Consider the following 15,561-nt stretch of genomic DNA (forward strand, 5'->3'; position numbering starts at 1 on the left):
CGGGGCGACTTGATGCGAGGCGCTGCCTGGCGGACACCTCGCGCGAAGTAGAGAATTACTTAATTTGCTAATATTACCTGTGTGTGGAGGACGAAAGGGCAGCAAGGCCCCGCGTCGAGGGCTCCATCCAACGAAGCACGAACGATGTCTGCAAGTAAACAGCATCGTCCTTGTTGCCGTCGTTCAAATCCGGTTGCTAGATGTACTTCCATTGGACGATGACGAGTTCTTGGAGCGGTGGTGGCGGTTCTTTCTATCCGACTGCTTCGTTGCTGGCTTTTTCGGTACTCGCCAACCTGCTCCGTCCAAGTAGACGTCGTGGTAGACGTCAGGATCGCCGAGACGAGGCCGTTCAACTGATGGCACCGGCTTAGCAGCAGGAACACTGACAGCAGTAACCGCGTGCGTAATCGGCATATCGTCCCCATGATGCACCGTGCGCACCTCTACCGGATCGTCCTGATCAAACTCCCGATGAGCTTCTCGATCATAATAGCGCTGGAGCGTCTGGCGGACCTCCTCGCGTTTGGGGTCCTCTAGTTGGATCACACGGATGCGTTCCATGGACGAGGCCTCCTGGCGCCGCATACGGTCGTACTCTTCAGCCTCTTGAGCCTGGAGCTCGAGAGCGAAAGTGTAATCCGGGTCATTATTATCCTGTGCGTCCTCCACTGTCACCTCCTGTTGGATGACGCTCATGACGCCGTTACCGGAGCTAGAGCTGGGCACCTCCACAAAACACCATCCAGTCTGACGGTCTTCTCCGCCGAACCGGCCTTCCATCTCGCGTTCCCACTGCTCCTGCTCCTCGCGCTGCAGTTTGACCGCCAGCTCCTCGTCCATCACATCGTGCAGCTTCACAGCCACAGGCGACGTTACAGACGCCACGGCGGCGGCGCTGTTGCTTGACCGGCTCCACACACTTCGACCAGCGCTCATTGCTATTCGCTATCAGAGTGAAAGGATTAACCGGACAGAGGCTTCAACTTAGCGTGACCTAATAGCCGCGTGGGGAAGAAGAGCTGCTCGATGTGTGGTGTGTTGCAGCAAGTCGAAACATGCCTCCCTCGATGTACAGAACATGAATTCCCTTGAACAGAGGTTTCACATTCATTCCAGTCGTGAGTGAGGGTGCACAAACCAGCTTTGTTTAAGTACGACTCTCGGTTAATTCACACCCTGACATGGCTACACAATCGACCTGGTATCGCGAAACAGCAATTCACAGATTTCTATATCTTGAAGCGGTTGGGGCGTTGTGGAGGCACACACGCATGCGTTTTCTCTAAGCAAGCCACCCCTCGAGCACGCACGCGACGCTGGAGGCTCCAGCTCCAGTGGGGCTGCTCTCGTCTGTTGAGCATCGAGTGGACTCGCGGGCTCGAAGCGAGGTGGTGGCAGCGGGTACTGGTATGTATTCCGCCTATTAAATTAATTGTATTGAAACGTAGGCGCTTGCGCAGTGCGCACGAAAGGATCCGGTCCGAGCCAATTAATACTTCAAGTAATAGTTTTGAGGTACATACATGTATGGCAGCTCCGAAACAAAAAATTCTGGGAAATATTATGGCTTGAAAACCAAACTGTCGATGGGCCAGCAGCAGGACGCAAGTGGGCGGGTCGTGGCCAATTTATACTTGTACCTAGGCTAGTTTTAATACAAGTATTACTTCTATCGGGGACTCCCCGACGGAGAGGCTTAACAGCAGCAGTTCGGAACGGCTACATGAAGCGCACACTCTTAGTGTATGTCCACGTATAATAGCAGCAATTGCAGCTATTAATAATATGCTGTACTCGGGTGGTTGAGCGGCACACAGATCAGTGATTGTACGTGTACGGACTCAGGATGTATCCCGTTCTCGCCTGTGCCAACAAAACGTTTGAAATTCAAATGGAAACGACCTTCTCGATGAAAAATATAAACACATTCAAATAGGCTACAAATGCAAACTTCTCACCGGTGCCGAAAGATGGATCTCCAATATGGAGTGTGGATGGAGTCCAGTGGAGATTCTCCACTGATGGGTTATCGCCGTGCACAGAAGCCGGCAATAGTAATGCTAGGGCTCTGGTTCGAGTGGATTTGCCTTGACGCCTCCAGGCAGCACCACGACGACGACTCGATACAGTAGATGTTTCCTCGCTTGAGGCAAGTCGTGCTTCGAGTCATTTGCCATTGCGCCCGGCCATCAGAAGGCAGTTTCGCACCGAAGTTCAGGCGGCTCTTTCTCTCTCGCGGTTGTTCCCACCTTCCTCTTCCCGATAGTAAAGCCAGGCCCCCCGCGGCAGACGCGCCAGTGAACTCAAGAGCATTCTCCATCTTCCTGGCGCATCCTTCGCACTTGCGCATTTCCGAGCAGAGAGCAAACCACAGACTTGACAATGCTAGCGTCGCTGTCCGATATGCTGGCGTGGAAGCCTAGCAACTCCACCGCCAAGCAGACGAAACCGCGGCGCGCACCCACCGCCACCTCCGAGATGGAAGACTCTTGCGACGACTTATCTGAGACCGAGAGCGCCGAGTCCAGCCAGTCCGGGGCTCCCTATCTGCGTCGACAGCAATCATGCCCCTCTGTGCCGCGCAAGGGCCGACTGGACACGCAGCCCGAGAGTGAAAGTGACGCCGATTCTGCGCCTCGCCCGGCGCTCAAGGCCGTCTACTCGCTCGCGCGTGCAGGGCTTACGTCCTCCAAGCTTTTCCTCGTTAAGCCCCGCCAGACGCCCAAGACACCAGGGTCCACGCCCCGGAAGCCGCACTCCCGCAGCGTGGATGCCGTCTCGGAGCAGGATCTGACCACAAAATCTGCAGGCGCGCGCGTAGCCACACCCTTCGGACTTGGCAAGATCATGGCGATCCGAGGAGACGACGGCGTCGCTGCCATTGAACTACAGGCGTCTGGACTGTTATTCCTCAATGCTACCGACATGGAAAAGGTGCAGGTCGTTCCAGCGCTCGTTGGCGAGCGCGTGCGCACGCCGTCCGGATCCGGACGCGTTTTGAAGTACGACGTCCGTGAGCAGCTGTACACGCTACGCTTGGGAGCAGGCGGCGGTCTTGGTGAGTACGAACTCCAGCTTCGACCCTCAGATGTCCGAGTGGCAGACATCAATAAGAATGGACGCGAATCGGAGCCTCGGCGTCCGCGGGGAATGTCGGAGGGTAGCAACGTGGACTGGGAGTCGAGACGTACGCGCTTTAGACGCTCCAGTGCCAGCCCGCCTCCAGCAGTTGCAGGGTTGACGCTGCTCAAGAACATTGCCACGACTTCGTACACTTTTGTAGCGAGTAAATACCACCAGGGACAACCCGTGATCACCAAATTTGGCGCCGGACACATCCTGTCGGTGGACCCACAGCGCGGATCGGCGCAAATTCAGCTCGTATGGGGCGCTATCGCATACCTGAATGCCGATATGATTGATTTCTACCCCAAGGCGCTTGAAGGCACCGACGTGCAGACCAAGTTCGGATCAGGGATCGTCATTGGACTGAGACCAGCCGATGCTATTTACACGGTGCGCTTGCATGACCCGCAACCTGCCGGGAAGTCGGATGTGGTTTTTGTGCACGAGTCTGATCTCCACCGGAGCCGCAGGATCGCCGTCACGGCTGCGAATGTTCGTGATAGACTAAAAGCCATGGCACAGCGACGTTTCGGTGAACGCATTGTGGTGGCTCACCAGAATCATGACGAAGAGCCCAACTCTGCAGGCATTTAATTTCGATTGCCGATCCTAGTGTCGACCGCTTACGGCCTTGGAGTCCATTTTTGATGGCGAGACAGAGCGCTTCCCTCTGCTCCCATTAGTTTGTTATCGTGAGTATCAAGTAAATCCACCGGGACGCCACCAACGCACAAATGCAGCCGAGCTATCCGCTGTGGATACGCAGCTGCTTTGAAATTGAATTGAGTGCAGCGCCGACCAAAATCAAAACGAATTCGACTCAACCCCCTAACTGATCCAGTACGAGGTACAGATAAATGGCGATGCCAATATATACCGCTTTGTTCCACAGGGGGAGGAAGCGAAGAGCAGAAGCGATCTTGTTTTGTTTAAGGAAATGTGTATCTCATTTCTAAGACCTGCCTACTTTACTTTATCATGCCTCATCATGACTGGGTGCTATTGGTGCCGCTTGTTCTCGTAGCGGGTGTTCGCTGCCAGTCTGCTCCCAGGAAAGTCGTGTACATACAGCCTTCATTCTTTTTGGTGACATTACCGTCACGGAACACGAGATCAAAGCCTCCCATATGCTCCTGAACGACCCCCTCGGGTTTCCTGGATTTCCAAAAAGTCAATAAATCCTTCGGTACCGTTAGAAAATTGCTTTTAAGAGAGCTCATACCTGCTCTCGAGGTCGATTATATCAAGCATATCGTTCAGCATTCCGCACTTGAGCTGATAATCTGACGAGGTGTTAGCTGAAAGCTACTCGCACAAAACAATTGTTAGACTTAGGTTTGGATTTTAGATGCAAAACGTGCTTACGGAAGGCGAAGCGTTCACCTCCAAGAGCCACACCTTGAGGTTTTCATCGATCATAATGTCGTATCCGTACAGCTCGAAGCAGTGTTTATCGTTCATGATGATCTTTTCGACGCTGAATGGGAGAGGGTTGGTATCCTTCACGTTCGGAACTATAACGAATATTCGGTCCTCACCTGAGCAAAGACTTGATGATCACCAGCTGAATCTCGTAGAAAAGCTTGTTAATTCGTTCAGGTCCATGCTTGGACATCATGTACAGCTTCAAGTTGCGCAGATCCCATTTTCCACCGTGCTGGTAGTCATCCAAAACACTGTTAGACGTGAATACTCGAGCCCTCTTTTTGGCTTTAATCCAAACCTGTTTGTTGTAGTTCTCAGACGTTTTCTGGACAGCAACATTCGTGAGGTGGATGAAAGAATTGGCGATGTCGCTGTGATTGTTCGAGTATCGCGAATTGGTGAAGCGCGCGAATCCACCGCGGAAAAGGTAGATTTCAAGTGGACAGAAGGACGGCACGAGTGCGTATAGGCGCAGATCAAATTTCTTTCCGCCGACAAGGTACGGGCTTGAGATGTAGCGCTGCACGACGTACGTCTCTACCTGTTGATTTTCGGGCCGCCAGCGGAAATCCGTGCGCCAGTCACTGATTTGGCTCAGCTTCGTAAACAGGAAGATGCCTTTACCTTGTGCTCTACGTTAATCGCAAACAAAGTCACAACGCGTTGGCAATTAGTGAGCGCAACAGCGTTACATGTCCTGTACTCACTTTCCAATGGGCTTCATGATCCAAACGCCCTGGTTGCGCTTGAACTCTTCGACAAAAATGGCATACTCGCCCGGTAGAATGTACGTGGCAGGAAAGAAATCGTACGAGCCCAGCGCCGAGTCAAGCTCACTTAATGTTGCATCATCCGACCTAATACACGACATCTAATGTCAAGGACAGCGATGCAGCAGAAATGAGCTACATACCTCGCCTTCTTGTCCATTTGTCGCTTTGCTCGCTTCAGGTTTTTAATGAGCAGATCTTTCCGACACAACTGTAGACAGCAAAGTGAGGTAAGGCAATCGTCCAACGCCGTCGTATCCCCCAGCAGCTAAACTGTAGCTGTAGCCTACAGTACCTCTCTTCCATTTCGATAATGATTCACCCGTTGGCTGTTCTCGAGGTGCACAGTATCCAAAAGCTCGTAGATATACTCGCGGTCAGCCCAGTAAAAGTCCCAGTCATTCTCCGTTGTCTCCTTCCACCCGCGACGCAGTAGTGTGTCGTAGATAGTGTTGCGAAATGTCGTCTTGAATCGCATTACATAAGTGCTGCTACTAAGTGTACTGGCACCACTGTTGGAGGCCGAGCCTTTTCCTTTTGAACCGTTTGATCCACTACCAGCACCTGTCGTTCCACCCGCACTAGACGTCAAATTCGATCCTTGGCGAACGTGAATTGAGGTGCCCGGCTCACCCCCACTTCGAATTTGCCGCGCAGCCCTCAAAGCACCACCACTGTTCCCACCAGCACTGGACGGGGCATCAGCTTTCTTGTCTACCCCTGCCATTTCTACACGTAGTGGGTAAGGAGAAAAATAAGCTGCTATTCGTATTTTTGTGAAGCGCCGCGTTTTATTTTGCTGGTCGATCTTTATAGTTATGTCCTCGGTCAAGCATTTTTTTTTGCAATAAGCTGCTTGCATACGATGTAGTTGCTTACGTGTACTTGACGCCACCCATGAACGTACGCGGATCTGGAGCAGAGCCGTTGAATTCGGCATTGGAGAAATCAAAACCTGGATTCTCCTCCTGAAATCGTTCCAGCATCATTTGCTGCTTTGTGGCTTCCTGCTGCATTGGATCCAGCTGCACGAGTGAAGCATAATGCTGCTCGTAAGTAACACTTTCTCACACGAGCTTTGGCATGCACGCACTGCAGTATCATACCTCTCCATGTCCAACGAATACACTCGGCCAAATAAATCCCTTCTTCATTTTCTGGAGGTTGATATTTAGCTCGCCGGAGTCTACTCCAGATGTAGAAAGTTAAGCCAGACATCGCTGTTGTAGTTGCAATAATGCAACAGCTTACCGAGCATCCAGTAGCTCTCAGCAACCACCACGGAGCTCGCGAGGTCGTGCTAAAAACCAACTTAAACACGTCATAATCACAACAATGGTCCGTAGAAACACGGAAGTACACGTACATTGAGGAACTTGTCTGCGGCTCCACGCAGTCCCAGCGTTACGTGGTTAGTAGCTATGTCGCATTGAATCTGTTGCGCTGTGACCCCTGGTGGAGGCTTGATGAAGATGTTCACCTCCTCCATCGACTGCTCCCACTCATAAATGGCGCGGCCTGCGATATAAATAACAGCACAATACAGCACATAAGATAACCTGTTGAGCGCTTAAGCATGCTGCAGCGGTAGTGATGTAGCGCACCGTCGTGTTTGAAGATGCGGCGCTCGCTTACGGTCGCCATAATTCGTTTTTGGTATTGAAAATGCGACTCAAACTGGTGCAACCTTGGGAAACATTTTACAGAATTGTAAATTTTCGCTCATGTACTACAGTAATTTACTTTATCTCCACGGTAAAATACTACTACAGTACCAATACTATTATTAATAGTACTTTTCTTTAGTACATGCTATTACAGTACATTCATTTGCTGCTTAGCTTTCATCCGCCGCCCTACTGCTCTGGCGCGGAGTCTTGCAATCTTGATGACATACTTGCAGACGGTAGTGAATTATATACGCAGCAACAGCATTCCGCTTGTCATCTAACCTAGCTGAATCGACACTACGTTTAGCCGAAGAAGAGAAAGATCTTCAGTCGCTGGGAGTTCTCGTCTCCAACCAGACGAAGGCCACCGCAGTCAAGCAATAAATTCTGCGCGGCAACGAGTAGCTCCGTCATGTTAGCCCTGTCCACCGTAGGCTCTGTCAGTCCTACTTCCTTGCAAGTTGCCACGCGAGCCTCACCAAACTGGTCGTTGATGAATGCTGAGAACGCCAGCTTTTCTTCCACCGACCAGCGGGTAAACACGGAGCGCATTCTAGGCTCTGGGATACGGTTGTTGCCAAGCTGTAGACTGCCGAAACCGCGAGTGGCTCCTTCAGATACGTCATACTCGTCACCACCACGTTCGTATCGGTGTGGCCCAATCGATCGCCTCTGCATCTGCGCTCGACGGCGTACGAGATACTTGTACGCGTCTGTCTGGCCTACCAGCCGCTCCACTAGCTCATCCAGTGCCCGGTTGCGAACAGGAACTGTCTTGACGATGTCACGGCACTCGGGGCAGGACAGCGAGTTGCGAAACCAGTTGCTGATGCAGTGTCCACAAAACGTGTGAGAGCACGGCAGCGTTGCACTGCCGTGGAAATATTCCAAACACACGGAGCACATCATACGCCGTTCGCGTTCTTGTTTCTCGTTTTCTCGAGCTCGTTTTGCAGCAGAGTTCGGATCCCCATCCACTGCTGCGTTCTCAATTGCACCGCCACGACGCGAGCGTTTCCTCTGCTGACTAGTGGGCGTATCGTGCTGTCTGTTTCTCTCCACATTCTCGCTCTCTGTTGCTGATTTGCTTGGACTAGTGCGACTTCTCTTCTGTGAAAGATTCTGCGGAGGTGGGGTCATCATGTTCGTGGCACTATTCGGTGTCCCCGCCAGCGAGCGACATCCTGTCCTCGTAAGCGCTGGACTTCCAGCAATTGTCACTGCAGATCTCCCAAATCCTGCAGCCGCGACCGGCGCATTTGTCATCAAAACGTGCCGTGGTGAGCGGCGTGGGGATGCTCCTGGAGTCGTCGCACGGCGGTGCAGCGGCGCAGGAGACGGCGTGACCGAACGTGCCAACGCTTTGACTATAATACGAGAATGTGCTTCGTCAGGGAACTGAACCAGGAGACGCACGCATTGCCGCATGGCCGAGGCCAGCACCACTTCGTCACCGTTTTGAAGCTCTTGGTTGCCTCCTTTTGGAATCTCCACGCCGTTCACTGCTGTGCCATTCATAGTTTCGAGGTCGTAGATGAGCCATCGACGCTTACCAGGCACAGTATGCGCCGAACTGGACAGCGTCTCGGTCAGAGGGACGATGCCCACGTGCCGCTTGCTGACAGTGCGCGTCTCCTCAGACGTGGCGATGCTGACCTCGCAGCCGCGACTGCGCCCAACACAGAAGGAAGAGGAGAACTCCCACGACCCCATCATGGTGTCTTGCAGCATGTTGAAGTGGAGATCAGGACTGGGAGGATTGGTTAAAGTGAGTACCAGCGTGAAAAGGCTCTCCTGATGCTGTAGAATGGAGCTGGCTGTTGCCGATTGATGTAGCTCGTCGTCGCGCTGGGACCGGATATGGGCGGTGTGATGATGGAGGAGGATCTGAACTGTGTCTGGGGCGCTAGATGGTGACGGAAGTCGTCGTGGCTGCACGACGTAGAGAAGTTAAGGCGAGACAGGCGCCGTCGCTTGGTGCTGGTGACTGAGGTCGTTTTGGAAGATTTTGACCAATAGAGCAGCGAAACCCAGAAAAAGCTGTGATTGGATGACATTTTGAATTGAGTGACGTTCTTAAAATTTGAAATTAAATCTCCCCGCTTCTAACCTTGTAACCTGTCGGTCTGTCCGTCCGTCAGTCCGTCGCATTCCCCGTCTTGCTGCTTTTTCCTGCCTTTTCGCATGGCTACACTCGGCCTGTCTTATACAGTTTCCTCCTATCCTACCGACCGCGCCTACCTCTCTGACTCGACCTAACTATGCTAAAATTACAATTATATCCAAAAGCGTGACACAATTAACTCGCGCCCTGATTGGGCAATACCTGCCGACCTGCGACACTGACTGGATCTGTCGCACGATCAGACCGTCTATCGCCCTCGCGATTGGACGTAAGCTAAACAGTTTTGCCGAGCACGAAACACATCGATTGGATGCAAACAGCCAGGAGATACTTGATTATTGCATTCAGCGACGCAAAACCTGTCGTATGTACTGCAAATCGGGCACAGTAACCACTATATTTTCTAAGAGGTCTGCACACTTCTCAAATAGAGATATTTATCATTATTAATGTAGACTTCACAAACCGGTATTCTGTAAGAGCTCTGGGATGTTATTTTCCACACACTTTCAATATAATATTATTAATAGTACTAATATTATTAATATAAACTTCACAGGCCGCATTTGTAAGAGCTCGGCGATGCTATTTTTCACACACTTTCATAAGTAGAGACGATAGTATTTTTTAATATTAAAGTAGGCTTCACGACCAGCGCTTTTTGTAGGGACTTTGCGAATATATATGTTTTTTACCTCACCTGGCACTCACCACTGCCACCGTGCAATGAAGGCGCGCCGCTGCACGGTCATTGCGGTATCTGCTACCGTGCACCGCACACGACGAATGCATGCGCGCACGATAGATAATTGTTTGAGTCAATTTATATTGCATGTAAAGTATGTATTTGTTTGAAAATCGGATAATATATATTAAAGCTAAGCCAAATATTAATATTTAAAAACATTTTAATATTTTGCCTAATGAATAAATTCCGCCCTTACAGTACCGTGCTATTGGCTAATATTTGGACGCACGTAATTGGTTAGAGCAATATATTTTGCTAACTTACTCACAGTTGTGGGCCCTACGTGCAAGCAATGCGAGGCGAAGATTGACCCGTTTCTGCTGTACCCACAGCGGTCTACGACGGATGCCCGGGCGCGCTGCGTCTGCTGCGGGAAGCTGCAGTACGGCTACGCGTTCCGTACAATCAGCGGGCGGGACATCGTGCGGCGCTGTATTGCCTGCGAGAACGGCCCAAAAGCGGTTGAGTTTTGGAAGGAAAAGCCCCCCCCCCACCTGATTCGGCCGAAGTGCGCCGCCAGGAAAGCCTGGCGAACGTCAAGAAGGCGATGGGTCCTGACTGGTACCCCAAGAAGAAGAAGAAGAAGAAGCGTAGCCGCCCTCGCAAGCTGACCGCCCGAAACGCCAAGTACATCGAGCAAAAGAAGCAGCAGAAGAGCAAGTAATTTGGATATACATCCTTATTGCCCCCGTTACCCCGCTTATCTTTGTATTTTGTATACTGGCGGGCGGCGCGAGGCTTGGGGCCGCACATATGATAAACTAACTGTGGTGCTGCCAATTGTGTTGACGCACCTACGGGGTGTAGCACGTTTCATATAATAATGAGCGCATGGTATCTACTGCGTACCCTTGCGAGCTGGCCGTTCCTATCTGCATACGCGTTACCGTAGATGGAAAGTACACTAGCTCAATTGGCACACGCAAACCCATGCTATATGTACCACCAACCCCACAGTTTATATTTCACTAATGTGCGCTCACGAATGTAAGCTTCAGTATTGAGTGAGCACTATGCGCGATGAATAAGCTGCTGTCTACATGGACACAGCCACGTATGCGGTAGTGATGACCATACAAGCGGCCATCGCAAGGAGATCTGTCTGTACGCAGTACTTTACTTTAGCGCCCTGTCCATAATGGCCGAGATAAGAGCTCGGTTGAGTCGCGAATGATTATAAGATGTACCCGCCGCGCGCATATTTCGCGCTGACTACTACCTACATACGCGCGGTCAGCTTGCCTGTATCACCGCGGGTATGACCTGTGCCCAAATAGTGACGTGCTGGATCATATAGACGGATACATCATAATCGTAGGTACAGTAGGCTAGCACGACGATACAAAAGTACCGAGATCGCAGCAGTAACCCAGTGCATGGGTGCTGGCTATCACGACAACACCCATTGGCGGCATTGCGGGATATGCACGGACACATCAAATAGCACGCCGAGCTGATAAGTAGGCAGCGAAAGTACTCCATCTAATGTACATGAACTATTATTCAATTCAAGTCTAACCATCACTACGATTTGATACTCTGCCTACAGCCATATATCTTCGTATGTTGCAGCCGGTCAAAAGAATGTGCACGCAGTGGTGCCTCTTCGTCCGATGTGGACGAGGCCTTTTGTCGTACATATCGGACCCAGTATAATGTCAGTCGGAAAGGATTTACGCCACTCTGTCAGTCAGAAGCTATACAAATAAGTCAGAAAGTACGTCAGCAATGCAAGTAAGATAAATGCATGCGGAAGATAGTGGAAATACCCTTCAGTTACATCACAAACAGCTCAGCAGAATAATTTTAAAGCATAATATTGATGTTTGTGGCGACCATCGGCAAATACTACCTATCCTAAAAGATACTTCGCGCACCAACCAACCATGCCCTAGCGTCCGCGGAGCGGGCGCCCAGACCGCTAGTCTCCCCGCTTCTAACCTTGTAACCTGTCGGTCTGTCCGTCCGTCAGTCCGTCGCATTCCCCGTCTTGCTGCTTTTTCCTGCCTTTTCGCATGGCTACACTCGGCCTGTCTTATACAGTTTCCTCCTATCCTACCGACCGCGCCTACCTTTCTGACTCGACCTAACTATGCTAAAATTACAAATATATCCAAAAGCGTGACACAATTAAATCGCGCCCTGATTGGGCAATATTTTTCGACTCACTTTTCATTCAAAACACAAAATTGGATTTTTGAGCGACGGCGCGGAGAGGACAAGGTGCGCTGGCTGTATAATAGCAGTAGGGTAGTTGTAGATGTATATGCATGTATGTACGGGCGTGGGGCTCCTTGCCCTACTATATATTCAAGAGAGACCTCTCAGGATACAGTCTGAGGCTTGCCCCGAGACTCCAAAGTGGTATGGCAGTTGGTAGCGATCGCAATCAGGTTGGGGTGGGTGTGACTGGGAGCGTCTACCACCATGCACGCGCCTAGGGGTCCTAGACCCACCGCGAGTGTCCACGCTCCAAAAGCGAGTGGCGCGTGCTGCCAATTGGCCAAACCGAAGTTGCAGCCACATGCGGAAGAGTCGTTACAGTTCCGCAATACAGAGGTGCTCTTAAAGTGTGAGCTCCCGCATCAAAACACACTTTGCGAGAGCACTTCTGGCGGGACGGAAAGGAATGCAGCAGTCGGTCTCACAAGAGCAAGGAGCCCAAGACCAAGTGCAAGGACAGCTCAAGAACAAGAGATCAAGACAAAAAACACTTTAAGAGCATGAGTGAGCCCCGCGCCTGTACACTTAGATAGCATAGCGTCATAATAGACAGTTTAAGAGCATTTTCGGAGCTGTGTGAGCCCCGTGAGGGGCTGGGTCGTTCTCGGACACCCTGCGCATACTACTGACATGATCTGAAGGGCTGGACGGTATCGAACAGACCTGGGCAACCACTCAACAGGGCTGAGGCAACAGCTTTGACGTACACAAGAGGCAACAGCGCGATGCGGCGTCTGAATTACCATGTACAGCTGCTTGGTCCACAGCCGTGCAAGGTAATTTGGATCCGTCGGACCGTGAGCTGAGGGCTGTAACACGTCGGCCAAGGGGAGGGCCTAAGCAAAATCTGACTGGACCAACAAGCCCCCTAGAGTGACGATACCCCTAAGTTGTTTGTAATCCGAGGAGCCGGGATGGAAATGACAGTGATGTGTTCTATTCACAGAGGGCTTCTGGATTAGTACTGGAAAGGAAAGTTCGGGCTCCCCGCTTCTAACCTTGTAACCTGTCGGTCTGTCCGTCCGTCAGTCCATCGCATTCCCCGTCTTGCTGCTTTTTCCTGCCTTTTCGCATGGCTACACTCGGCCTGTCTTATACAGTTTCCTCCTATCCTACCGACCGCGCCTACCTTTCTGACTCGACCTAACTATGCTAAAATTACAAATATATCCAAAAGCGTGACACAATTAAATCGCGCCCTGATTGGGCAAAATTTTTCGACTCACTTTTCATTCAAAACACAAAATTGGATTTTTGAGCGACGGCGCGGAGAGGACAAGGTGCGCTGGCTGTATAATAGCAGTAGGGTAGTTGTAGATGTAGATGCATGTATGTACGGGCGTGGGGCTCCTTGCCCTACTATATATTCAAGAGAGACCTCTCAGGATACAGTCTGAGGCTTGCCCCGAGACTCCAAAGTGGTATGGCAGTTGGTAGCGATCGCAATCAGGTTGGGGTGGGTGTGACTGGGAGCGTCTACCACCATGCACGCGCCTAGGGGGTCCTAGACCCACCGCGAGTGTCCACGCTCCAAAAGCGAGTGGCGCGTGCTGCCAATTGGCCAAACCGAAGTTGCAGCCACATGCGGAAGAGTCGTTACAGTTCCGCAATACAGAGGTGCTCTTAAAGTGTGAGCTCCCGCATCAAAACACACTTTGCGAGAGCACTTCTGGCGGGACGGAAAGGAATGCAGCAGTCGGTCTCACAAGAGCAAGGGGCCCAAGACCAAGTGCAAGGACAGCTCAAGAACAAGAGATCAAGACAAAAAAACACTTTAAGAGCATGAGTGAGCCCCGCGCCTGTACACTTAGATAGCATAGCGTCATAATAGACAGTTTAAGAGCATTTTCGGAGCTGTGTGAGCCCCGTGAGGGGCTGGGTCGTTCTCGGACACCCTGCGCATACTACTGACATGATCTGAAGGGCTGGACGGTATCGAACAGACCTGGGCAACCACTCAACAGGGCTGAGGCAACAGCTTTGACGTACCCAAGAGGCAACAGCGCGATGCGGCGTCTGAATTACCATGTACAGCTGCTTGGTCCACAGCCGTGCAAGGTAATTTGGATCCGTCGGACCGTGAGCTGAGGGCTGTAACACGTCGGCCAAGGGGAGGGCCTAAGCAAAAGCTGACTGGACCAACAAGCCCCCTAGAGTGACGATACCCCTAAGTTGTTTGTAATCCGAGGAGCCGGGATGGAAATGACAGTGATGTGTTCTATTCACAGAGAGCTTCTGGATTAGTACTGGAAAGGAAAGTTCGGGGTTCTATTCGAATACCACGTTGCTTAAGCTACTGTGTCTATGTTCTGGTGCTTAGATTCATAAAATAGCTGTAGAATAGCTCCCAGTGCACTTAGACTTTCGAGTCTAACCGCCCATGTAGTTATTTTCCATTTAGATCAGGCGATAGACGCGTTCAAGGTAGAAGGACATGGCAAGAGGCCCGAGAAAAAGAAAAAGGTTCCCCAGCAAATGCGTAGCGGGCTTTGGTGCAGAATTAACTCGACTAACTCTGTCCATTGGTTAGAATTACCCGCGAGGAGCTAGACGATCGCGTGCAACGGGCCCGGCGTGAGAACGCATCCCAATCCCACGAAGAATCGCGTAAGGATAGACAGCTCCGTAAACAGAGGCTTCGTACCGCAGAGGCCCGCTACCGCAAGGCAATCCAAGAATTGGAGCAGCTCGAGTTAGTTGAAGCTCACGCCGCATCTGAATCAGGACTGATAAGAGTATCCAGTCCAGCTGTAGAGCGTGAGGAGAAGACAGAGGAAGATGATCCCGGCGAGCATCAGCGACGATTCGAGGAGGAGACGCGTCGCGAAGGCCAATACGAGACCCACGGATTTGAGATTGGAATGTCAGGACCTGTGACCGAAAATACCACAGCAGCTACACGTGCACGCGGTGCAGAAAGAGCCCGGATTAGGCGAGCTACCATGACGAGCTCACAAAAACAACGGGCACGAGCAAAAGATGCGGAGAGGAAGCGAATTCGTAGAGCTAACAGATCCGAATCCCAGGTTATTCGAGATTGGGACCGAAATGCCGAACAAGCGAGGGTACGACGGGGTCGACTGGAGCCAGAAAACTTCTTAGCTCATCAAGCATATGATCGAGACGCACAAGGCAGCCTCGGAGCCACCAGGACAGAGGAAGACAGTCCAAATGCAAGGATTCGCCATACAATGGAACACGAAGTTTGCAGGGAAGGCATGTCGAATGAGCAGCGCCAAATTGAGCGCGAACAAAATGCAGAAGCGCACCGATATCGCCGAAATGCCATGTCCGATCAACAGCGTCAAACTGACCGCGATGAAAATACAGCATCGCGGAGAGAGCACAGAGAAGCCATGTCTGAGGAGCAGCAACAAACAGAGCGCGAGCGAGATACAGCAGCGCATAGAGATCGCAGAAGAGGCATGTCCGATGAGCAGCGGCAAGCACAGCGCGCCCGAGAAGCTACCG

At 51.5% G+C, this 15,561-nt stretch overlaps 5 protein-coding genes across 5 annotated transcripts; 1 reads left to right on the forward strand and 4 right to left on the reverse strand.

Moving 5' to 3' along the window:
* Window positions 1-7: 7 nt before the first annotated feature.
* On the reverse strand, window positions 8-1,047 carry PITG_02719 (uncharacterized protein; the record flags this gene model as incomplete). Its single annotated transcript, XM_002907572.1, has 1 exon — window positions 8-1,047. The coding sequence occupies one exon, from the start codon at window positions 937-939 to the stop codon at window positions 184-186; it is 756 nt and encodes a 251-aa protein (XP_002907618.1).
* A 1,338-nt stretch (window positions 1,048-2,385) lies between these two features.
* PITG_02720 (uncharacterized protein) lies at window positions 2,386-3,723 on the forward strand (the record flags this gene model as incomplete). Its single annotated transcript, XM_002907573.1, has 3 exons — window positions 2,386-2,706; window positions 2,755-3,093; window positions 3,136-3,723. 3 exons carry the CDS (start codon window positions 2,386-2,388, stop codon window positions 3,721-3,723), a joined length of 1,248 nt encoding a protein of 415 aa, XP_002907619.1.
* A 392-nt stretch (window positions 3,724-4,115) lies between these two features.
* PITG_02721 (tubulin polyglutamylase, putative) lies at window positions 4,116-6,107 on the reverse strand (the record flags this gene model as incomplete). The annotated part of the gene is made up of 8 exons (XM_002907574.1): window positions 4,116-4,284; window positions 4,352-4,434; window positions 4,495-4,606; window positions 4,668-4,786; window positions 4,853-5,186; window positions 5,262-5,411; window positions 5,468-5,535; window positions 5,620-6,107. The coding sequence occupies 8 exons, from the start codon at window positions 5,800-5,802 to the stop codon at window positions 4,116-4,118; spliced, it is 1,218 nt and encodes a 405-aa protein (XP_002907620.1).
* Window positions 6,108-6,199: 92 nt separating this feature from the next.
* Window positions 6,200-6,968, reverse strand: PITG_02722 (uncharacterized protein; the record flags this gene model as incomplete). Its single annotated transcript, XM_002907575.1, has 5 exons — window positions 6,200-6,349; window positions 6,431-6,510; window positions 6,576-6,624; window positions 6,691-6,842; window positions 6,929-6,968. 5 exons carry the CDS (start codon window positions 6,966-6,968, stop codon window positions 6,200-6,202), a joined length of 471 nt encoding a protein of 156 aa, XP_002907621.1.
* A 329-nt stretch (window positions 6,969-7,297) lies between these two features.
* Window positions 7,298-8,725, reverse strand: PITG_02723 (uncharacterized protein; the record flags this gene model as incomplete). The annotated part of the gene is made up of 1 exon (XM_002907576.1): window positions 7,298-8,725. One exon carries the CDS (start codon window positions 8,723-8,725, stop codon window positions 7,298-7,300), a length of 1,428 nt encoding a protein of 475 aa, XP_002907622.1.
* Between the last annotated feature and the right edge of the window lie 6,836 nt (window positions 8,726-15,561).

This window comes from Phytophthora infestans, genomic scaffold (genome assembly GCF_000142945.1).
Source record: "Phytophthora infestans T30-4 supercont1.3 genomic scaffold, whole genome shotgun sequence".
Taxonomy (NCBI): domain Eukaryota; phylum Oomycota; class Peronosporomycetes; order Peronosporales; family Peronosporaceae; genus Phytophthora; species Phytophthora infestans.